This window comes from Pundamilia nyererei, unplaced genomic scaffold (assembly GCF_000239375.1).
Source record: "Pundamilia nyererei isolate P.nyererei 1_Seehausen unplaced genomic scaffold, PunNye1.0 scaffold00118, whole genome shotgun sequence".
In the NCBI taxonomy this organism is placed as follows: domain Eukaryota; kingdom Metazoa; phylum Chordata; class Actinopteri; order Cichliformes; family Cichlidae; genus Pundamilia; species Pundamilia nyererei.
Genome location: NW_005187519.1, coordinates 901,670 through 927,371, shown reverse-complemented (window position 1 = coordinate 927,371; position 25,702 = coordinate 901,670). Strand labels below are relative to the sequence as shown.

Below are 25,702 nucleotides of genomic sequence, written 5' to 3'. Positions count from 1 at the left end.
ATATATATATATACACGTCCAGCTCCTGGCAGGGGGATGCACTACTTTACGTTCTTGTATGAGTGGATTTACAGCAGCCATTACTCCTGACAGGGAGAGCCTCCCCGCTGCACATAGTAGCCGTGAATTTACTGCCGCGGTGAAGACGGGGACTGGTTTTAATGGTGACTCTGGTTTAATATTCCCCCTCAGCAGCTGAATCACCCAGTTAGGATCTGCTTTTGTAACAGAAGTAACAATGTAGTGACACAAGACAGTTTATAAGGAGAGTATGGTCATACGGAGTAATGGAGCAATGCGACTCGGTGTCACATTATAGTTGTTTCGATGTTTTTCTTTCCAGTTTGGTTTCATGGTTTTTCACGAGAGACCCGGCATAAAGGAGGGCCTCATGTCGAGGAGGATGTTTTGTCTATATGCCACACAGAGTGACACGCTCACTGTCTCTGACCTATATTCTTTCACGCCACAAGATGTCCCCATAATGCTTGTCTGAGAGAAAGCACTCCAGCTTCTTTGCAGGCATGCACTGAGTAATACCGCATCATGACTGGTGCTGACGATGAGGATGGGCAGTAAGTAATTCCATTTGCACTGAAGAGAACTGATGAAGAACTGACAGGATAATCTGGTGATTCCCAACATTTTCCATTGGCTCTTAAGCTCTGATTGACTCCAAAACAACTAGAATATTTAAGCATGTGTGCACACCCTCTGTTTAGAGTTAACCAATCACATTTAGATTCATGTTAAATAGTAGCCAGTACACATCTGTAAACAACTGAACTGATTCTCATTGAACTCTTATATAAATGTTTTATCCAGAGGATTATCCAGAGACTTACTTTTACATCAAAGAGCTTTCAAAACTTCAGATGTTTAAAGGAATCTGTCAGGAGAGGTGCAGGAGAATTCCCAAGGTAACAGATGTGTTTCCATAGATATACTGTAGAGTACAGTGAAGGCTGTTATTTAAAAGGTTATTTAAAACTTTTATTCACTTATGTACAGTAGTCTCTGTTTAAAATACTAATGCATTCACTTCAGATGTTTTCTTCCACAGAGCCAGACTTTGTGGTAATGTTTAAAGTGCTCTGGGTGAATAGTTCTCTAGGCTTCCTGAAGCTTTTTTTGCACGTTGACTCCTTTATTGCTCATTTTCAGTCCAGTCCTTGTAACTGACCATTTTCAGAGGAATGTTTTATTTGTTTGTTGAGCCACTTACACAGACCTATGAGTCATTTAAGCACAAAAAAGAAACTTAACTCAGGGGATTAACTATTCTTGTGACTATGCATAACAGAGAACTTTGCAAATACCCAATTATAAGATGTGTCTTTAGGCCCTCTGTGCGTTTTTGTGACAGGCTGCTAGTAACAATCTGTGAAAGATGTCAAAGATACCACAGTTTGACAGAGATAAAATAGTACTTTTGCACCAGCAAGGTGATTCCCAAAGAGATATTGGCTGAAAATGTAACATATCTCACAATGGTGTGCAGGGTGTCCTTAAAAAATTTGAGGAAACTGGACAAAAGAAGTGTCAGTATCTGTTCATTTGAACAGTGTCCTATTTTCCTGGCCAAAGAAAAGAAATCAGAAGTGAGTCGAGACTTTTGCACTGTATATCCACATATACGTTTTTCACCACCTCCCTGGGTACTTGTACTCCTAGGTGGAAATAAAAGGATGATAATCATCTCTAATCAACCCTTGTTAAGCCAAAGTTGAATCTCTTATTCACCAAACACTGCATCTTTGTTTGCAAAAGAAGAAACTTTCTCCCTTTTTCTTTCTAGTGTGTGTCTTTGGCCTCAGACCCATTTGCAGATATTTTACAATCTTGTATTTTTAGCTGATATTCCTGGCAAGGCTTTGACAGTTGGTAGATCACCCAAATCTACGGAAATGGAAGCCAGTGGCTTTGTCATAGACTGTCAGCAGCAGCGACAGATGCTTGGCTTTATGTACAATAGAAACTGCCAGACCAAGAGAATGATCCCGTCTTATTTGCTCCGTCAGCTAAAAAAAAATCCTCCGCCTTGCTGCTAGGAATTTGCTTAAAGCTTTTTTTGCAACTTTGTCAAAAAAACTGGAGTAGGGAGTGTGCCACCACAGGGACCTTAGTCTTTGAAGTTGGGTTTGAGGCAAGGATGTCTTTCTCTTTTGGGATCCAAAGACAGAATCCTTCAGAAATGAAGAATCCAATTAAAGAATTGGAAAAGACCAGAGAAAACTGGCTAAATGCTTCATGGAGACCATATACACCACAAGCAACATTTATAAAGTTCTGAAATCAAGGAATGGAAAGCAGAGATAAGTAGGCATAAGTGATCCCTCCTTCCTCTTATCGAGGAACTCCAGCTTTTTAATTCAGGATCTATCAATAGTTGGGTCGAATGAGGTCATGTTTACTCATCATCATAACTATAACGTAAAGGGGGGAAAAAAGGTGAAACACGCAGAAGAAGAGAGGACGGTTTGCATGGTGTGAGGAAGAGAGGAGCAGGGTAAACATGCTATTCATAGCTTCAGTGATATCGGGGAGCATTTTCTGAATAGATCTGAAATGAAATGAAAAGCAGGAGAAAGACTGAGGCACGGGAGGGCGGGCTCAGTGATTTCAGATGACATTTAGTGTGAACTTTCTGTCATAGAGACAGAAAGAAGCGGAGGCTCATTATGAGTGTTTCAAAGTAACAACAAACTACTGGAAGTAATGCCAATCGAGGCGGCCTAAATGTCATCATGCCCTTATTCTTTTATTTCCTCTCACACCTAAAGTCAGGGGAAAAAGCGGCGAGGCGTGGATTGTTTTTTTCAGCTAGGACAAGCTGTGTTTGGTTTCAGATGTTTGGTGAGCAGATGTTTTGGTCATTATGATGCTGAGACAGCCTGTCTTTGCTTGCCCTCATCCGAGCAGGGTCGAATATTCGGGGAAGGGGGTCGTAAAAATTGTGGCATGTGACTTGAGGGTGATCTTTTTAGCCCCAGGCCACACACTGCCTGAGAGTTGATCGTCCTTCTGCTCTTTCCCACAGCGAGAAAAGCTGATCCACGAGCTAGAGGAAGAGCGACGCCTGCGACTGGAGAGCGAGAAGCGTCTCCGGGAAGTGACGGAGGAGTCCGAGCTGGGTCAGGCGCAGGTGGTTTCACTGCAGCTGCAATTCTCCAGGTAAAAGAACCCAGGAGCACAGAGCGGGCTTTAAATCCCATTTTTCAGCCCTCACTCATTACGTTTGAACAAAAGGAATAAATAAAAACAAATAGAGGACGAATTACAAAGTTGCTATGATACTGATCCTGATTTATTCAACATCAGCAAATATTGTATTCAGCCCTCTGTAACCCTGTGTGGGAGGTGATGAAAAGTACGTGCGTCTATAAAATGATTGTGTTTCACTTGAGTGATTTGATCTCCTTTTTATGCAGTGCTGTGAAAAAGTATTTGCCCCCCACCTCATTTCTTTGTTGTTTGTCTAGTTGTTTTACCCTGAGTAAGTACAAAATTCAGTTTTTCTTTGATGATTAACCACATTTGTTAGAAAGCTGAGTTCAGTTTCACAAGACTCACTCAGGCTTGGTTACTGGCAGCCCTGTTGAATCCAGAAACCAAGGGTTAGAAAGCCATTTCTAAGGTTTTGTAACTCCAATGAACCACAGTGAGAGCCATTATACACACATGGACAAAACTTGTATCAGTGGCGAGTGACCAGCCTACCAAAATTACTGCACCAGAACAACATTAAAGAACCACAGGCCTCACTTTGAACTTTGACCTCGGTTAAGGTCAAAGTTCACATTTCACATTTACCAAAAACATCTTGAAAAGAAGAAAATATTCTGTGGACTGACGAGACAAAAGCTGAACTTTGTGGAAGGTTTGGGTCCTTTTACATCTGACATAAAACTAACAGCATTTCATAAGACTGGACCAAAATTCATCCGCAATGATGTGAAAGATTCACCTGCACTTATCACTGAAGCTTGATTGCGGTTCTTGCTGCGGAGGGCGGAACAACTACTTTTTAAGTTTATGGGCATTAACAAGTAGGTTTGGATAACTGTTGTCCCTTATCCATTTCTTTGTTTAATATTCAAATTTGCTTTGTTATCTGAAACACGAAAGTGTGACAAATTTGCAAAAAAAACCCTCAGAAATCAGGAAGGAGGCAGATACTTTTTCACGGCACAGTATCTGTAACATTTTAAAGAAGAAAAATTTTACTTCTTAACCCCATTTAAGGGCAACCACCCACACATAAATCCTTGAACTGCTTTTCCATTTATTTTCTGTTCTTATTTGAGACTTTATGGATGTGTCGGACACCACGCTAGATGAATAATCCCTGGGTAATAAAAGGTTTTAAAGAGATGACCTCACACGCTTTCCTTTCACTAAACTGCAGGTCACCACAAGCCATCTGCAAGAAATTGTAATCAGTGAAGAAATGCGCTTAATCCTTCAGAGGTTTGACTTATTTCGAGTCCCTTGCATTACTTGTTGTCCTACTTTCATTTGAAAAGGCCAAAGCATCTGGTCATCGAGTAATTATTGTCTCTTTGCTGTAAAAGTTATGACAGGAGTTTGAGTAGATTTTACTCAAAGTCTGTAGCTCGGAGTCAGAGTCTGGACTCAGAGACCCCTGGATGTTTTTTCCTCTCTGGTTTGAACTCTGTTGCCCTGGAAAAGGGCACCTGTGTTCACTTTTTTTTTTTTTTTTTTTACTTTTCATTCACGAAGGAAAAATGAGCCATACTAGACTTTTCTGTCTTCTAAAATATGTCTTTACCAGAGGCTTAATAAAACTGGACTTTTGGACCCAATGCTAAGAAAAAATGATAGATGTGCAAGAGTGAAGAATCTCAACTCCCATATTCTTTATAAAAGTGCATTTAAAAGTATTGAAAGCTATGTCCACACAGAAAGCATTCACAGTGACATTCAGCGAATTCAGGGGGAAAAATACTGATTTCCTAGTCAGATACCTGAATGACCTCCCCTGGCTCCTTTCGATGTGGAGGAGTAGCAGCTGTACTGTCTAAGATACTTAAACTCATCCACCCTTGACAACAACTCCTTCCAGACCCAAAGTGGGCATTCCACCCTTTTCTAGCTGAGAATCATGGTCATAGGGTTAAAAAGATATTGCAGACAATACTGAGTATAGTTGTATGGAACAATACAGCCAGTTCCTGATTTCTATTCTGATCAATGCTATCACCCAGCAGACAACCAACAAACACGACTGGGTCAGACATGCAATGAAAAGGGTGAGCTGGGATTGAGGTGGGTTGCAAAGCAGCTTGCAGAGGCAGCAAAAAAACGGAGCCAGGTTAGGCCAAAATTGGCACGGTGAAGATTCCAATCTGTCCCAATGCAGCTTTTGAGTTAGTAGTGCTTTTCTACTCTATTTGAGCACTCAAAGCGCTTCCTTACTACAAACGTCATTCAAACAAGTACCCTTTTCTATACCTGTGCACTTTTAACCCAACAGCTCGGGGGTTCAGTATCTTGTCGAAGGATATTTTGGCATGTGGACTAGAGGAGCCACAGCCACCATCACTGTACTAAGCCTTTGCCTGGGTACTGAGTTTAACCCTTTGCTCCAATTTCTTAAAACTTCACAGTAAGCTGCAGTAATGGGTGATCCAAGTGATCAGAGTAAATCTAATAAAGCAAACTTGGACATTTTTTATCAAACTGTTTCTCTTTAAGGAGATATCAGTGGCATGTACAGCAGCCTGGAGCATTTTTTCCCTGAAGCGTCCAGAAACCAGTAACTATCCCTTTTAGTGAAAGCAATAGATTTTTGCCAGCAATTTTCTGCAATCAGCACAATCTTTCAGTAACCTTCAAAATCGATACCTTGTTCCCACTTTTTCTATTTCTCACATTCTTTTCTTTGCTTTTCCATTTCATCAGAGCACTTCAGTGCCATTTCTCTGCGACGCTTGACCTTGTCTTCGTCAGAAAAAGATCGTCTGATACATTACTTTTGCTTTGCAGAAAGGGAACCCATAAGGTGTGAAGCCCTTAAACAATGCTCTCGTCATAACTTCAGTAACCTCTATTTCATGAACTCGTCCTCCTCTTTGCAGCTGCTGAAGTGTGACAGAGAGGGACAGCAAATCAAGAGCCAGGGCCTGAGTTGATGCCATAATTAGGCGATAGGCATTCAGTATGCAAAAGGACGGGGCTGGGGAAAAAAGAGTCTGGGGGATTTTACATTGACTGCTTATCTTCTCATTAAGTTGGTTGGAGAAAATCCGGTACGTTTTAATGGTCCCAGTGTTATAGTGCAGACGAGGGCAGAGTCGCTGCCAGGGGAGGAATAAAATATTTAAGAGCCATTCCAAAGATTTATCACATATTTAAAATGTTCCATTGATGCCTCTGAATTAAGCTCAGCGGTGTTTCTCACTCATGTTGGCCTTCCTCGCATTCCTGATGCACATTTATACAGTTTACACTGTTTTGGAGATAGCTGAGGGGAGTTCATTTTGCTTTATCCTTCCTAAACCTGAAGCAGTTTTCTATTTCCGGCATTTCCCCTGTCTACGTCTTCCATCGGGGTCACCTTCTGACCTTTACGTAGACTTATTGGGATTTTGCACAGGTTCCCCGGCATAATAAAGAGTGCAGATACAGTGCACTCGCTCCTCAAGGCTAAAAGTGAATTAGTGAGATAGTAGCTTGCAATACAAGAGTCAATGTGCTGAAGCCAGAGTGAGATGAAGTACAGCAATTCTATTAGGGGGGAAATATATGAAGCTTATCCCTGATTGGGTCCTGCACAGGTCCCCGCAGAGCCAGATGAATTTGTCTGCATGGCAGGGGTTGTCCAGATAGATGGCTCTCATCGGGCATCCGGCGGCTACCGTTCCTGCTGCCAAGCAACGGCGTGGCAGTAAAGACAAAGATTCCATTATGTCCTTAAAAAGCGCTCATCGAAGTGGGGATGTTCGGCCCTACCTCGCTCGGCTGTTGCCATTCCAGCGGTGTGGCGCGCTGACATCATGCTCGATTGCTGCAATTTCCCCGCGTCGTCAATGCTTCTTAGCAACTCCCAAAGGGAACGCGGTGTTCGGGCTGCAAGTTCGAAAGATATCTCCCCGCTCCCCTAACGCCTCTGCACAAATAAGCTAACAGGATTTCACTTTCAGAGCCTTAATCTTTGTTTAAAGCGATGCCCGAGCGCTTATCTGAATGTGAACGAGTCCCCTAACAAGCATGTGGAGTGTGTTTACTGGTACCTGGTCCCTTCGCCGCATTAGCATGCTTACATGGCAGCCAATAATCTGCGGTGGCAGATGGGACAACAGTGTGGTCACTTTAATTAGCCAGTAAAAAAAAGAAGCCTTCCTGTAAACCTTTGCCCTACTTGCATCTGCTGTTTCAGTTATTGGCTTACGGATGCTTGCCTTCAACCGGCAGACGACACTTATTTACCTCTCTGCTGGCTGATTGATTGATTCGGGCTCATTATTTGTTGTGCATTTGATGTGTGTGTGTGTATGTGGGGGGGTAGAAACCTTAGTTCATCAATGTGTCTTTTTGAGTTAATACCCACAAATCATGTTAAGTGGACGTCCAGTCTTATAAATAGACCGTGATCTGCTTGACCTCAGGCAACAATTGATTTGCGTGTCGCTAATTAATTGAGGTGGCACTTTTGGAATCACAGAGATGAGGATGGAAATAAGGCGGACCAGTCGGAACGATAAAAGCCAGCCAAGTGCTTTAGCTGTGGTATCAGACTCTATGCAAATAAGTAATTTCTGCTCCGAATTCTTTGCTTTTTGAGCTCTCTGCTTTGTTGTGTGATGATGTGAAGCAGGAAGGTAATGAGCTGCTTGTTACAGCTGCTCTTTACTGTATCAGATACGTGAACAAAAAGCAACACCAAACAGAAAAGATCAGTCGGTCACCCCTACAGCCAGACAAACTCCAGGGAATCTCGGCTTCTTACAGCCTTTGTTTTGTCTCCTTTGCTTTTTTTCTTTCCTTTGTAATGCTCAGGCTATTTTTTTTTTCCTTTTTTGGCAGGGGTAACAATTTAAGGCAGGAATTGGCAAAACTGAAACAACTGGCTTTTTCTTTTCAGCTTTCACCCTAAAGAAAAAAACAAACAAAACAAGAAAGAAAATAAAAGAAATAGCTCAATTTGCTCCCGAGATCAGAAAGCTGGCATTCTTCAACTGACTGGCCACTTAACTCTAGACATAGGTCTATATCCTCTCCTCTGCATGCACACGCACCCTCCCCCAACCAGTTGGGCTCTTAGCCTGGTGTGGGTCACATGCCCAACCTCCCCTGACCGACCCCCTCTCTAAGGCTTCCCCCCACTACTTGCAAGGCCTCTGCAGTCATTAAACTCCAGCGGATTAGCGGGAGACTTCAGCAGCGTCCTCGGCCCACCTTGGACGTCCCCACAACTCCACACGGACACTTTAAGAGCCAGGACTGGCCCAGCAGGGGAAAGACAGAGAAAAGATGGGGGACACAACTTAAAAATCTTCTTGTCCTTCCTTAAATGATGGCATAAATTAATGTCAGGGACAGAAACGATCGAGCACATTTGGATGTCTGTTCTCCGAGGCCTTGACTACATCTCGGCTCCAAGCTCAGACAGGATGAGTGCCGGGGAGACACAGGGGCCACTGGGGACCCTGCATTAAAAATGTGGCTTGAGGATGAAGAAGACAGTTTTTGCAGGTAATGAGCACAAGTGCAAATTTCATTTTACCCAGGAACTTTTTGCAGTGATTTGTTTTGTTTCCTTCCTCACACTCTAAAAACTTTATTGGACTCATCCCTCTGCCTGTTCTTCGAGGTCAGACACTTTCAGAAAGGAGTGAAAATGTGAAGTCCTTGTTTTCCAAGAGATTCCTCTCTACTTTTTCCTGCTCTATCTTTAAATCAGACTCTCTGTCGCCCAGAAGACGGGCGCGCTCATTGACAAAACTGGGGCGTTTACAGCCGACTCGCTCCACTTGACTTTGACTCATTACTGTCTTTGAAGGGCCCTCTTCACGCAGGATATGGGAGACTTATGGCCAGACTAACAACAGCAGCAGATGACGACGGGTGCCTGCAGATTTACAGCCCAGCGGCGTGCTCTTTTCAGCACGGTGTGTGAGAACATGCATGCACGCTTGCATACGCAGCGTATTTAGGAGGCCGGTGATGTAAACATGCAGGAATGGCAGCGCTTTTCAAGTCTGGACGCGTTGTTTGGACAGTCACGCTCAGGTTGAGATCCCACCGCAGTCTGCAGCGTTCATGTTCTGCTTCCATTACCACCACCGCCGCCACAGCTGGACCGCCAAAGCCTGATAGGCTCAGACAGGGGGAGCTGAGTGATTGCGCTCTGTTTGCAGATCAATGCCCTCTCTTCTAATCATTCAAGCATCCAGCCACGCCAGGTCCAAGTGTTTTAATTTGGCGCATTCAAAACAGATCTTCCCCCCTCCTCCCACTCCCTCTGCAGGGTTTAGCCAGATGAATCAGGCCCTCTGTTCAAGGCGACACATCTTGGGTCATTAACAGGATGGAGGAGGGGTCAGTCTTTTTTGAAGTTACTTCCTTACTGTTGCCCAATGGGGGAATGGGGCTGTTAAATAGATAATAGGTGTCTGGACTATTTTGGGAGCACCTCATATTTGAAAGGATTTATTGGTCCGTTTCAGCCCCCTCCCTCCTCTCTTTAACTTCCAAATCTGACCAGGGAATTATGTCTGATTGAACTTAATTTGGGTTATTCTACTCTATCACATGCACTAAATTACTAGCCCATAAGAGGGCTTTGGTATCAATCTTCACATTTTTCTTTGAAGATAAGACACAGTCCCCTCACTTAAAGCGCTCCACTGGGTTTCTGTGGCAAAAAGCAACCCATTATCTGCTTGTAATTGTGTCAGACGGCCACAAATACTTGCACATGCCCTCTCCATTGCACCACAGCAACTTCCACCTTGGATTAAACATGCTGGTTATGATGTTAATAGGTCAGATTACAAGCGTGTGTGGAAGTAGGGCATCCATCTACAGCAGCAGCAGCTCACCGGTTTTCTCTGGAGTGTGAAGCTGGTGACTGTAGCCTAAAGCCAAAGAGCATGTAATTCAAACTGATCTCATGGTTGCACTATAGATTTCGCTGTCTGGCAGCTGCTCTGAATGACACATATACACAGATGTGTTACACAAGCAGCTCACCTACTTCCTAAAGGGTCGATTCGTCCGCCTCTGCCCCTGTAGTTCAGCTGAGGTGAGTTTAAAAAATGTAAACGCTGAATTTCTTCCTCTGAAATAAATCAAAGAAGGGTCACCTCGGTGTAATAATCTGCCTGTTTGCCATTCATTGCTGCAGAATGCTAAGCAGGAAATCTTTATGGTAATCTTAACTTACAGGATACAGAGTTGAGGCTTGATTTTATTCACAAATGATTTCTCAGTTTTATTCCAGTATTTAAATTTGGCTGTTACTTATTTATTTGTTTGTTTTTGCCTGAATTTTTGCAAGAAAGGCTGATCAGTCAACCAGTTACTTTCTATAACAACTTAGGTCTCATTTAGTCTCCAAACTTTCAGAAAATAGCCAGTGTTCAGGCTTACATTTTGAAATTGCGCATTCGACTTGATATAAAGGAAGGCTAGTCAGATTTTACTCAGTGTTAAACGGAGAACTTGGAGTTCACATGGGTTGCAAAGTGGCTTGCAGCCCCATTGTCAAAGGAGAATAAAATTAAAGATTAAGTAGTATGGCCCAATACTTTTGTCAATGCAGTGTATATTGGACGCTTGATGTACGGTAGAAACCATGCATGAGTGATAACAGACATGCCATTGGCTAAGTCAGACTTGAATTTGCATTAAATGGAGAAAATTGGGTTCACATGTGTTGTAAAGCGGCTTAAAGATGCCAGTTACAAAGCTAAATAGTAGACTTCAGTGACTTCCATGGGTGACATTAAAGATGGATGTAGCTTCCAGGTCTGAAAAGTGAAGCCAATTCAGAAGTGCCTTAAATCTGTATTTCTTGCTTGTTAGATTGCCTAGAGAAGTTTGATTGTTTAAAAGTCTATGAGGAGGACGTCTATGCTTCTCGCTAGATTTATGTCCCCAGTAAACATTTTCCTAATAGGATTATAGTTTAAATAGCTTGTTTGAAGTTAAGTTTAATACAGCATAAAGTTCTTATTGTGAGTAATTATCCCATTTAGGGTAAAATAGATGACAAATAAGAGAATGATTTAAAGAGTGGCAGCCAAAAGCTTAGCTCAGAGCTTTTAAATCCAGTGGGTACATACATCTTTTTGTCTAATCATTAGAAAAAGAAGCCTGAAATATATTTAACTTATCCAGACTAAGAGAGACACATACATATCCACACTTCTTTTGGGAAATCAGTACAACTGATTTGGTTTCTTTGCTTTTCCTTCAAAATGGCTTGACTGGGTTTGGTCAAACAATGGTCTTCCACCCCTTCTCTCCATCTTGACCCCTTCAAATTCCCAAAAGTCCATGGTAGGAAGAGGCTGTAGGCTCTGGGTGTAAGTAATGCGCTACACGCTGTCATCACGACTAAGGTCTCCCGCTGGGATGTCTTGCTCAGTCTCTAGCTCTCTCTCACATGTGGGATGCACATGCCTGCAGCCCATAAGGGAGATGCTTAGAGAGGCTCCAGCTAGATGCTCTCGAGAGCCGATGGCTTCTTTGCTGCTAAATGCTTCCTTTGGCCAGGGGTGAACATGTGGGACAGACCTCGTGAATTTGCACTCTAAATCCTCCCAAATGTAGTGGAAGTGCTGGGGGTTGAGGGGGATGAAGGAGGAATCTAAATCTGGTCGCCTCCATATGTCCTTTTTAATTTACACTCTTGCAGGCTAGTCCTCGATTGCACCCTGTCTGTGCAGTCTGTGCAGTGCTTCTGCTAAAAACCCTTTTGTGGTTATTTCAGAAGTCTTGGATGGCTGAACTGTTGTGGTTTTTGCACATTTTTACTATTTGCCGTTGTTGTCACAGCAAAGATTTATGAAATATGATTTACGGGGCACACTAAATGCTCCGGCCGCTTGATCTCTTTCCCCCCTTGCGTCTCTTGCATGTGTGTCTTGTTGGTCAGGTTAAAGTTCTCTGGCAAGAGGCAGTGGTCACAAGGGCGAGGATCTTTGAAATGCTACTCCACTGTAACATGCATGACTGATATGCATGACTTTTACAACTCTGACCTGTCCTCAAAGCCAAACTCTTCACCACCAGTTTTGTTTGCCTCTCTGCTTCATTTAGGTCACGTACTAGAAAGGGTCTCCTTGCGAGTTTTCTGCAAAAACAGCTCTAAGAGGATAAGAGTGGCTTAGCATTGTGTTAAGCTAGGCAATCACCCGGTGGGTGTGTGTTGCTGGAAAGGAGTCTGAGAAGAAGAATGGACTATTTCGGGGCCAAAAAACAGACAGTTTCGCAGCGCCTTGTTAAGGTCAGATAAGGCGATTGGAGCTGTCGATGAATCAGTCACGCGAGGGCCCCTCATGGCCTCGATTCAGCTGCACAACCAGGTGATTGTTCTCAGTATCGTTTCACCAGCTTTGGGATATTCCAATTGTGCTCCGGTCAAATCAGATTAGAGGGTTTCAGTCAACCGAAGCCTGACTGCGGCGCTGATAAAGTGAGAGTGCGACCACAGTCGGAGAGAGCAAGAAAAGCGTCCTCTTGTTCAGGTGAAGATTCTTTGAGGATTCAGATATTTCATCCTCACATTATGGTCTTCATTCTCAAACACATGCCTGTGGGATTTTCTGTGATAAAGAGGAAAAACAAAGTAAAAGACCTTGCTTTTATTTCTAATTCGGGATAGAGACAAAGTGCCTGCAGAGGAACGCTGGCAGCATGAATATCCCCACAATAGGAGTGTATGTGTGTGTGTGTGTCTCCTGCTTCATCTGAGCTGTGAAACTTGCAAACATGCACGTGGCAGGAGAGCACTGACTAAAATTAACCAAAAATGTGATGGTAGAAAGCGACTCGCTGGAAGTCCTGTGGAGATCTCTGATCGTGCGGTGAGTGTCCTGGCACGCTGCCTCCCTCTCAGCTTTTCTTGCACGGAAAGTGTCGATTTTATGAAAGCCAAAGCCTCTTAATCACTAATAAAGACCCACACAGCTACACATGTGCGTGTACACAAACACACACACAGGCTGACAAAACAGGGGGATCCCTGTCCTTACTTGTGCAAGTCCATCGCTGCCCCCCCCTCCCCCCGCCACCACCTTCCCCATGCTATCTGAGACTGCTGGCCTGCTTGCCGCCCAGCAGGTGCCCGTCTCTTGTGTGGAGGGCTTAACATGGGACATATGGGAAAGTCTTTGCCTGCCAGATCACTGTCTTTGCACAGGCTAGTGCCGGATAATGACACGTTGGAGACACAGCAAGTACAGAGTGATAACAGGAGCTGTGCTGTCAGGCTGACTTGGTTGACCCGGCCGCTGGACTGACCGTCGATTGAGTGAAAAGCACTCAGGCTTATATGATGACCGCATGGCCTATTTTAGCCCAGAGACCCACATATGTGCTGTAGTGTCTAGGTCACTTTACAGCGGATGACTTCACATATGGAGCTCAGGGATGTCTGCACGGTGCTTCTGGCCTTTTTCGGAAAAAACGGCGGCACTAAAAATGGAGAAAAAGTCAAGATGGGGTGAGTTTTGAGCTGCAATTTTCAGCTTTTGGCAGAGGTTTTTGGAGCCCTTTGATCATTTTCAGGTCTGTGAAGGAATTTGTCATTGAAGGTTAGAGCTGAATAAAGGGGGATGCAGTTTTGATGAATAGACATAGTTTTGAATGAAGCGTTTGAAGTCATTGTGGCTTCTGACAGCTGTATCGCAAAAAGAGGAAGAGGACTGGAAGTTTTTCATATGCTAACTGTATCACCCGCTCTGTTCTGACAGTGCATCGTTTTGTACCGCTGCGGATCGCTGTCACATGAAGAGCTCTGAGCTCGTGTGCGTTCTCCGTGTGTGTGTGCGTGTTTGAGAGGAGGCGAGAGGGGTGTGTTAGCCTTAACATCGTCGACCCCAGGCTGAAAATTGATTGGAGTCTTAATTGTATTTCCTGGACTGCTGACAAGCACCACACTTGAAATTCAGCCGGTGCACCACAAGGGTCAGGAGAGTCAGAATTGGCATTTGCCTTTTGTCCTTTCCTTCGTCTCTCCTTCCCAGAATGGTGCTTTGAGTAGGTCCCTGCAAGCACTTTGAGATTAATCACACTATCACACTGAGCATGTTTTTTATGTAAACTAATGCTCTGTCATCTGAGGGTTATATTCCATCCATCAGAAGCATTTAGCGTACTCCCTTTCTCTCACATATGTTTCAAGTAGCTGACTTTAGCAGAGACAAATTGCACTGTTTACTTGTCTTGTTTAGCTGGGAGCTTGTCCTGTTCTTTACTTAGCTCTGGAAACATACGTTTGCTTATTTAAATGCACTATTTTAATGCTCGAGGAACCGCATTACTTCATAATTACCTCTCTCGCAAACACTTTCTAACAAATTAATGCTAATTATTCAAAGCACTCTTAGTCATAGCGCCGGCTGCATGAGTTGCTGAAGAAAATGAGATTAGAACGAGTAGTTCAGGCACAAGACGTCAGATCACAGTTCAAAATTCAAGCAGATGAACTACAAGTCAGTTCCAAAAACTGCTGATGCTCTGTTAGCTGTCAGGAATAAGAGAATGTAGGGATTTTCAAATAAATTGGAAACTCTATTTAATTGAATATGATTTTTATGAGATTGAAGAAATTAATCTGCTTGTAGATTTAAGCATTTACATTTTGATTAGGGCAATAAAAGACTGAAAAAGTAAGGTAATGATAAAAAAATAGAAACACCTAGTGCAACCTGTGAGGTTAATTAGTAAGATAACCGGATGTACACTTACCAGACTCTTCATTAGGTCCGTCTGTTCAACTGCTCATTAATACAAATGGCACATGGCAACTTCTACTGAAGTTCACAATGAGCATCAGGGGAAAAAAGTGATTTAAGTGACTTTGAATGTGGTATGGCTGTTGGTACCTGAAGGGCAGATCTGATTTCTCCCCACACAACCATCACTAGGGTTTACAAAGGACACACTTCTAGATCTGAAAAAGAGAAAACATCCAGGGATCGGCAGTTCTCTGGGTAAAAATGCCTCACTGATGTCAGAGGAGAATTGGCAGAATGCTTGAAGCTGACAGGAAGGCAAACGTAGCTCAAATAACCACTTGTTATGAGCAAACTACGCAGAAGAGCATCTCAGCAGCAACAGAAGACCACACCAGGTACCATTCTGTTTAGCTAACAACAGGAAACTATGGCCATAGTTTACACGGGCTCACGAAATCGGACAATACTAGATTGGAAAAACGTGTCCTGGTCTGATGAGTCTTGATTTCTGTTGTGACATTAGCATAAAAAAATGAAAGCACTGATCCACTGAACACTGGTTGGATGTACAACTCTGCAGCAACTCTTTGATGCTATCATGTCACTATGAACTCTGAGAAATGTTTCCAGCAGCTTGTCATATCTGTACTACAAAGAATTAAGGCAGCTCTGAAGGCCAATAGTATGTAAAATGGTAGTTCACCACTCTGTAAAGGTTTGTGAGGACAAAAGTTTCAGAGAAATTTGAAAATTTCAAAGAATTTGCAGATTCCTGCATCTACAGTATCTACATCATTTATATAGTAACAAAATTCAAAGGAACTGTGTTCATAAAAGACGAGGCTGAAAACTAATATTCAGTGGCCATGTACCTCGGGCCCTCAGTGTATTGAAAACCGGATTGATTCTGTAGTTGGAAATCACTGCGTGGGTGCATTCATTGTTGAATCTTCAAATGCAAGTAAAAATTTATAGTGTACAGGAAAAAAAGGGGATGTTTCGAGCTCAGAAGATCTCAGATCTTATTGGAAATCCTGGAGACAGGAGCAATAACTCTGAGGAATATATTCAGGTCTGGAGCCACGTACGCTGCCAGCAGATGACTTTTTTAGAGAAGGCCTTGCCTATTTCAGCAAGGCAACGCCAAACTAAAGTCTGCAAAAGAAAAAAAAAATCTAAGCAGCAAAAAGAGGAAAACACTGCTGTCAAAGCCACAGAAGCTGGTCTCTTCAGTTCCCAAATGTTTACAGAGTGATGTTCAAAGAGGAGGTGATGCAACACTGTGGTAAACATGTCCCTGTCCCCAAGTAACAAACGAGCATAAAATAGAATTTCAACAACATTTTTTTAAATATGTTGCCTTTATAACATTTCCTGGTCACATATGGACGTTAAATGATTTGCAAATCTGTGGAAATGTGGTTGTAGCTGTAGCAAACGGAGAAAACGGGAGAGTTATCGCCACGCAGAATAAATCTTTAGTCCAGATGGAGCCAGATTTTTTTTTCTGTCAACAATGAGGACCTCCAGTCCCCCAGCACCACCGCAAAACTTCAAAGTCTTTCTGCCCGAGCCTTCAAAAGGACCAAAGTCTATCCAGTGAGATGCCACACACACACGCACACACACACACACACACACACACGCTCGCACACGCACGCACACACACACACACACACACACACATCTGTGGCTTCAGTGATCTCTGAAATGGAAGGGGTATGGAAAACGAGGCACCTCCAGAGCGCACCGGGTCTGTTTAGAAACACAAAGGCTCTCTTTCAGGTGTGCCACAAAACCAGACCTTCTCCCTCCTCCACCTCCTCCTCCTTCTCCAGCCACAATATGAGCAGCAGGCAGGCATCCTGAGGCATCAAAGTGTTTCTCACCATCCTGCCACTTTAGTAAAGTGAAGGTCACCGAGGCCTTGCCAGTTCACAGCGAGTTATGCAGGTGTGGACTTGTGTGCAACAAAACCAAACTTTTGGCAAGCCATGTCATTCATGTATTCATTTAATTCTTCTGCTTCGCTTTGCCGGCTTATCTGGTGCATGTTTTCATGTATTAGAATAATTTCGACTCCATCTGTTGTGTCGCTTAATGAAATGTCATCGCAGTTTAGGTTTAAAAGCCCCCTCCACACACACACACGCACACATTTACCCCACACACTGCTCTACATATTTATAGTGCATTCTCATAAATTGTTGGCAATTCGTTCCTGAATTGTCGCGGATGAGATCAACAAAATAATGAAGTGCTGTTCAGAATCAGCTCATGCACGTCACGTTCGGTTGGAATCAAGAGTCGCAGCTTGAGAAACCGAGTGTGAAACTGAAAGTTAGGTGTTTTAAAAAAAAGACCTTTGTGACTTCTTGAAAAATTGCTAGGGATTTATCTCTCAGGCTGATAGATATCTCAGTGGCATGTTAATACACAGAGGCAGACACTGGTGGTATATCTGTTGGTGGTCACCTGCCCAAATCCCCTCAGCCCCAAGGACGGCAACCGCTTGCAATGCTGATCATGTTCGTCCTTGACCCATTTCGGCGTCTCCGGACACCGAAGCTGTCCGTGTCTACGCCCTCTTTTCTCTATAGGTTGTGCTGATTAAGGGCAGCATTTAAAGCAGAAACTGGAGCAATCTGCCATCAGCTCTGCCTGACTGCCGCTTTGACTGTTCGGTCAGCAGCTAGCAGCCTGATTACAGCCGGCTTTATGGCTCAGCCTGGACAGATGGTGTTCCTCCTCTGCCCTGCCTCCATGTGCTCATTTTCACCCACTACCACATAGCCGACAGCCACTGCTGATCACTGAAAAGCCACCAGGAACATCGTTGTGCTCTTCTGCCTTTGGCTCCAAAAATATGAATGGATAAAACCACTGGTCAGTCACGACATTATAAAAATGAAGACAGACAAAATGAGGAGCATTGGTTATCGTTGGGTCCTGGTATTTTTATGGTTTCTACTTTGCACTTTGTTAGTCCACCAAAATCTGTTTCAGACCAAACACACAACTCCCCGGTGGCACCAGCTTCCTTGAAAATGGCAATGCTCCCTACCATAACGCTAAAATAAGAAAGACAATAAGAAAGGGAAAGAATAGCGTCCATGGGAGAGGCCAAGCCACTGCTGACCAAAAACAACACAATGGTTCGTCTCACATTTACCAAAAACATCTGGATGATCCCAAGAAAATATTCTGTGGACTGACGAGACAAAAGCTGAACTTTGTGGAAGGTTTAAGTCCTGTTACATCTGACATCAAACTAACAGCATTTCATAAAAAGATCATCACAGCAACAGTCAAACATGGTGGTGGTAGTGTGATGGGGCCGCTCTGCTGCTTCAGGACGACTTGCTGTAACTGATGGAACCTTGAATTCTGCTCTGAAGGAGGATGTCCGACCATCAGTTTATGCTCTGAAGCTCAAGAGCACTTGGGTTTCGCAGCAGGACAATGATCAGAAACACAGCAGCGAGTCCACCTCAGAATGACTCAAAAAAAAAAAGAAGGTTTTGGAGTGGTTGAGTCAAAGTCTGGACTTAAATTGGATTGAGATGCTTTGCATTGTCCTTAAACAGGCCCTTCATGCTGGAAAACCCTCCAATGTGTCTGAATTAAAACAATTCTGCAAAGAAGAGTGGATGTAATTCTTCCACAGTGGTGTGAAACACTGATTTCCAGTTTACACAAACTCTTGATTGCAGTTCTTGCTGCCAAGGGCGGCACAACCAGTAATTAGGTTTAGGAGGCAGTTCATTTTTTCACACAGCGACAGGTAGGTTTGGATAAAATTGATCCCTTAATAAATGAAATCATCATTTTAAAACTGCATTTTGAATTTACTCAGGTTATCTTGACACATGTAAGTGTGACAAATATATAAAAAACTAATAAATCAGAAAGGAAGGTTCCTCACAACACTGTACGTGAGAATCCTGAAACCTTGAAGAATTTCTTTGAATTACACAAGTATTTTTTTAAACTGTGTAACAGTGTCCTCGTAGCCCCCACATACAGTTTATGAATGTTTGACATTCTTGTACAAATAAGTCAAAACTTTGATAACATTGCCTGTAAATGTGTAAAGGACATCCAGAAATTGATTGAAACTCTGGTTGGTTAAACTTTTTGAATGATTCATGCACTTTTGCACTGCCTCAGTAAGTAATACAAGGCCTTCTGTCACACTGACAGGCACATGAGTCCCGACTTTGAGGCTAGAGAAAAAAGGAGGTGATAGTCCTTGCTAATGCAAATAGCATGCGGCAGACTGGGTTGAATGTCGCTCTGAACGTTCAAATTTACATCTCAACTCCTTCCGTGTGGGTCCTTCCTTGTTTAACTTCACCGCAAATCAAACCAATCAAAAGTTGAAGAAGAAGGTGGTGTCATGAATCCAGATGATTCCCAGCTGACAGTGTCAACGTTTTTTCTTTTGTCGAGACTTTTTTAAAATTTATTTATTTTTTTACAAAGACTGCCTGTTACTCTGGATCCTCTGGTGCTCCTGAATGTCAGTTTCATCTTATCACTTCCATTTACATGATCCCAGCTGGGCCTGAGATTATCTTTCACAGCTTATCTGGTGCTGGGGTAGGTTTTCTTTTCTTTTTCACAGAATCACAAAGTGAACGCCTGTGAGGTGAAAGGTCACCGTACAGCGCTGGGGATTGAGAGGGCATGTGGCTGCTATTCAGATGGAAATAGGTAGAGGTGTTTTCACTCTTTGGTACCTGTTCTGCATGCAGCTTGCAGCGTTCGCAGCACAAAATAGAAGCAAAAGATTGTTTCTGAGCAGACGGGGGCCTTGAAGGTCAGGGTCGCTCGCTTGGTTTGTGCTGCCGTGATTGCGCTTAATTCAAGTCATCAGCAGACGTGAATACAGCTGTGCGCTGACACACGCCTAGAAAATCTCACACAATAAGTCAGTAAACAGTGCGACTGCAGTTTTTTGCACTCAGTCTGGTCATTTTGGACGACATGTTCCTCGCATAGCGAACGGAGCAGAAGTTGGGATTCAGTCCAGAAAAATTACAACTCATCCATCTTGTGTCTCTGGCTCTGATTCAGTCCCATTCCCCTTTCTATTTTCACTTCTGAGCCATTTGTGTGTGTGTTTGTGTGGGCTTTCTTATGGAGAGTATTAAAACAAAGGAAGAAGAACGCAATGATCCGTTTCAAACAGCAAGCCTTTAGCTTGAAAACAGATTCCACGTCAGATGTTTTTAGCCGAACATTTGACTCTGCTCATCATTTTGAGGCTGCTGGTATCACATGGGTTGGGATGTTTTATATACTGTTGAGGTCATTTGGACCTTGGCTCTGAGTTACTATCTTTTTTGGAGTGGTGGAACCTAAAACCCTGAAAGGCACTGTTATTAGCCTTTATCTATCTTTGTTTTTGCTTGGGTGAGCGTGCATGAGAACAAGAAGTCCTCAAAATTAAATTAAAAAATGCACCATTCTGCAGAAAAACACATCCGCCAGTACATGCCTCAAATCTGAGAGTGGTGGTGGAGGTTTTATTAGATTTTCAGGAAAGATGAGGGTTTGCTTTACAGTAAGACAGGAAAATACAGTACATGCACTACCCCATCTAAAAATGGGGCAGGTGCAGGGCCAGAAGACGTATCAACACATGAAAAAGTCCAGCTTTACCTATTTATTATTAATATTATTTATTGTTTGGGATCATTATCATGATGAAAAATGAAGCTGTTACCAATCAGATGCTTTTACCAACAGTTTTGACAATACTCGGTCCTAATTTCATGTGTAAAAAAAAACGTATTTAGAGCTAACAGGAAAATAAACTGTTTTAAAACTACACTTCTTCACTCCTACATGTTTTGTTGACCCTACATGCACCCTGAGCTCCTCCGTACGCACACAGTGGCAATGTATAACATTAGCATACTTCCTCCTTTGCTGGGCTGATATTTATGATGATGTTGTATGAAATAAAATAAAATAAAGAACTTAATATTAGTTTCAAGGACATTATAGCCTCTGACTTTTAGGTCTCCACATCATCATCATTTCCCACTAATGCATCTTTTTTTCTGATGATGTGTGTTTCGTGTGCGCAGGATGGAAGAGACAGTGCGGTCACTGCTGCAGAATCAGGGTGTCCTGGAGCAGACTGCTGTGGACACGGTGGGCATCATGAAGGTCTACAAGGTAAACTCTCATTTAAAAATCTCATTACAGTGAGACTGTGATGCCAGTGATGGTCCAGAGAGAGGTTATTCTTAAAGCTGCTTCAATCTTAGGAAAAGGTACAGAAATAATGAAAGGACAAATGAAATTTGTTATTTTCAGAATTTATTTACTGACATGCAGTGATCATTTAGTAGAGACATGCGTCTTTGTCTTCCACTGTTTGTTTTGTCTTATTTAGCTGAGAGCCTGGGTATTGACTAAAGCCAGACTGAGTCAAGGTGAAAGAATTCATTCCCGGCCCTGTTATGTAAGAGAAATAGCTGCTGGGATTGAGCAGAAATGCAGAAAGAATAAGTAATACCGTGTATTTTTGAAGCTTGGGTCACCTTTGGGGTCTCACTTCACAATCTGGAGCTGAACATGTTTACACAGTGTTGCAGTGCAGAAATGCTTCGCTCGGTCTATCATCAGTGGGGCATTATCTGAGAGGCCTAACTATAGAAAACAAATGTTCTTTTGCCCCCAGCTATGTGTGCTGCATTCATTTGTAGTCTTGAAAATACTTTAGACTCTTAGAGTATTTATTAAGCCTCACTGGTCGTTTGTTTCTTATATGTCACACTAGGGGCACACGGTAACTACAGTGTCCATAAAGCAGCAGCCACATTATTGTCTTTAACTTCGAGCCGGTGAAATGAGAGTGAAATGCCTCGAGGGAGGAGAAGAAAAGGGCAGCCACTAGTTCATGAAGTATGCAATAAAAAGAGTGTCTTTATTAATGACTACATGTGTATATCACAAGACAGGAATAGATGCAGAAAAAAATAATCCTTGACTGATGAGTGCGAATCAAAGTGTCCCGAATAAAGAACAAGGACCGTAAAGTTCACTGTCAGTGGCTCTATTGCTTATGTATTCCACTGAGTACATGTGAAACATGGGTTTAGCAGCCATAATAATAGACTCATGTCTGAAAGTTGTCCTGAGGCGCAAAAGCTTCATCACAAAAATGCAACTCGACAGTGCAGTCTTATGAAATATATATCAAATGAATCCACTTTGTTAATATGCAGATAGCGTTGTCTGTTGTCTGTGCATATAAAATAAACCCTTAAAAAGGGAGTGTGAGGGGAAGAAACACTCAGTCAGTGGTGTTAAAAAATTTGGGGTTCTGAGCACAAAGTACTAAATCTGCAGTTCGTCTAATGGCCACTTGACGCTGTTCTCCAAAAGCGATTCAATTCACCCTGGACACCCATGTTAGAAAATACTTTACAGCTATAGAAAGCACATTTACAGTTTAATACAAGAGTGTTTCTGACTTCTGTGCTTCCTTCTTCACAAAAACTCTGAATGGGGTTAATTTTTTAATAAATAACATTTGCTAACCTTTGGTTGTAGGTGGGATTTGAACCTTACTCTCCCAAGTGAAACTTCTGTACTCTTTATCTAAAGCCTTAAAAGGAAAACAATAAACAAACTTGAAGAAACTCAAGAGCCAACTTCAATAAATTGTCCATCAAATACTGGAATTAGGGGTAGCAACTGTGCTAATGGATTTCTGCTACTACCCACTTCCACTAATTGGACTTAATTGGATCTCTCTAATGTTGTTGGCAATTGAATTATCTGAGGAAAAATATGACCTGCTGTGATGTATAGAAGATTGTGGCTTATGAATTAAGTTAGAGTATTTTATTACAGTGTAATTAAATCTATACCGTAGATACATCATAACCATTAACACCGAAGAAGCCCTATGCCATTTCCTGACATGCAAGTTCCCCCACCTAAAATGATGACAGAGGTCAGTAATTTGCACCAGAGGTACACTTCAACTGTGAGAGACAGAATGTGAAAAAAAAATCCATGAATCCACATGGTAGGATTTGTAAAGAATTTATTCGTAAATCAGGGTGGAAAATAAGTATTTGGTCAATAACAAAAATACAACTCAATACTTTGTAACATAACCTTTGTTGGTAATAACAGAGGTCAAACGTTTACTATAGGTCTTTACCAGGTTTGCACACAGTAGCTGGTATTTTGGCCCATTCCTCCATGCAGATCTTCTCGAGAGCAGTGATGTTTTGGGGCTGTCGCCGAGCAACACGGACTTTCAACTCCCGCCACAGATTTTCTATGGGGTTGAGGTCTGGAGACTGGCTAGGCCACTCCAGGACTTTCAAATGCTTCTTACGGAGCCACTCCTTTGATGCCCGGGCGGTGTGTTTTGGATCATTGTCATGTTGGAAGACCCAGCCTCGTTTCATCTTCAAAGTTCTCACTGATGGAAGGAGGTTTTGGCTCAAAATCTCACGATACATGGCCCCATTCATTCTGTCCTTAACACGGATCAGTCGTCCTGTCCCCTTGGCAGAAAAACAGCCCCATAGCATGATGTTTCCACCCCCATGCTTCACAGTAGGTATGGTGTTCTTGGGATGCAACTCAGTATTCTTCTTCCTCCAAACACGACGAGTTGAGTTTATACCAAAAAGTTCTACTTTGGTTTCATCTGACCACATGACATTCTCCCAATCCTCTGCTGTATCATCCATGTGCTCTCTGGCAAACTTCAGACGGGCCTGGACATGCACTGGCTTCAGCAGCGGAACACGTCTGGCACTGCGGGATTTGATTCCCTGCCGTTGTAGTGTGTTACTGATGGTGACCTTTGTTACTTTGGTCCCAGCTCTCTGCAGGTCATTCACCAGGTCCCCCCGTGTGGTTCTGGGATCTTTGCTCATCGTTCTCATGATCATTTTGACCCCACGGGATGAGATCTTGCGTGGAGCCCCAGATCGAGGGAGATTATCAGTGGTCTTGTATGTCTTCCATTTTCTGATGATTGCTCCCACAGTTGATTTTTTCACACCAAGCTGCTTGCCTATTGTAGATTCACTCTTCCCAGTCTGGTGCAGGTCTACAATACTTTTCCTGGTGTCCTTCGAAAGCTCTTTGGTCTTGGCCATGGCGGAGTTTGGAGTCGGACTGTTTGAGGCTGTGGACAGGTGTCTTTTATACAGACGATGAGTTCAAACAGGTGCCATTCATACAGGTAACGAGTGGGGGACAGAAAAGCTTCTTACAGAAGACGTTACAGGTCTGTGAGAGCCAGAGATTTTCCTTGTTTGAGGTGACCAAATACTTATTTTCCACCCTAATTTACGAATAAATTCTTTACAAATCCTACCATGTGGATTCATGGATTTGTTTTTCACATTCTGTCTCTCACAGTTGAAGTGTACCTCTGGTGCAAATTACTGACCTCTGTCATCATTTTAAGTGGGGGAACTTGCACAATCGGTGGCTGACTAAATACTTTTTTGCCCCACTGTATGTTAGCATGCCAGCTCTCTACACAGTGAACTGCTAGCTAGATTAAAGCAAATTAAAATGGATATACATCACATAAACCTTCATGGAAACTATCACAAAATGATAACAGATATATGAAGGACTTGGATTTCTTTATCTTTTTTAGCAACAGAAGTCAAAAATTTAAAAACAAGCTAAACTCAGTGATCTGCTGCTTGATGTAAACTGTAAACATTTCCTTATGTGATCAGCAGCGGATAGAGAATATACTTGGAGGGTTATTGTGCTATTCCCATATGCTGTATAACTAAACACCAGCCGCTCCTACGCAGTGATGTGCTCCTGCTGCCGCTGCTGTATTCTGTGTATTCAGCAGGCAAACTCAATAACTTGAAAGGGCAACATGAGGGACAAAGTTCCCTCCCCTCTCCCACTCCAGACTCTCTCTGCGGAGATTATTACAGAGCCCTTTAACGCCGTCTGATGAGCAGTCTCTCAAATCACAGGCATCACAGGCGAACGAAAGCAGACTTAAAACCTTGACTATAAAGTATTGCCTTGAACACAATTGTCTGATGGAATCGAACAAGATTGAAAACCTAATACGTGTTTAGACGACATTTAATCAAGCGGTGGGGTGGGGGTGTATTCTGAAGGACATTATTTCCAATTCCTTTTAGAAGAAAGTAGCAGCTTGGTCTGTGCAGCTTTCAGATTTAAAAAAAATATGAGTTGCGGCTATTCATCTGTGATGCTAACCTCATTTTTGTCGAGCACATTAACCGCAGGTGTCTTCAGACTTCATCTGCTGAGGAGGAAAATTTTAAGGCACATGCACAGTGATATGTCGCACTCAAGTTCTTACTCTGCTCTTGTGACTTAGGATGCAATAATACCTTCATTGTCATCTAGCTAACATGTTATTAACATTTATTCAACACATCTTTTTACCAAAAGCCTGCAGTTAGTAAGTATAAAGAACTGCAACTAGGGATCACTTCAAGAGGTTTTAGGATCAATCTGAAGGGTCACAAGATGATGAATTTGTGAGGAAAAAAAAAGAAAAATGTGCATCAAATTTGGGTCTTTACCATCCAGCTTTTCCTCACATATTTATTTTATCCTGTGAATCTTTGCCTCTTTGAAAACCTGTTCAAATGAAAGAAATCAAAGACCACTGGGGGGAAAATTGCCCTAAATGATCAAGCACTGAGACACTGCTGATTTTAAAGAAATCAGCCACTCTTGAATATCAGATACAGCAAAGTATTTTACTC

At 42.7% G+C, this 25,702-nt stretch overlaps 1 protein-coding gene across 5 annotated transcripts in view; it reads left to right on the top strand.

Annotated features, from left to right (window-relative positions):
• Positions 1-25,702, top strand: part of LOC102212933 (nck-associated protein 5-like) — a 179,164-nt gene that overhangs the window by 101,490 nt on the left and 51,972 nt on the right. For all 5 annotated transcript variants that reach the window (XM_005742237.1, XM_005742238.1, XM_005742239.1 and 2 more), the window contains 2 exons: positions 3,041-3,174; positions 21,032-21,122. In XM_005742237.1, the coding sequence (XP_005742294.1) occupies positions 3,041-3,174; positions 21,032-21,122 (225 nt within the window). The remainder of the gene's footprint in view (positions 1-3,040; positions 3,175-21,031; positions 21,123-25,702) is intronic.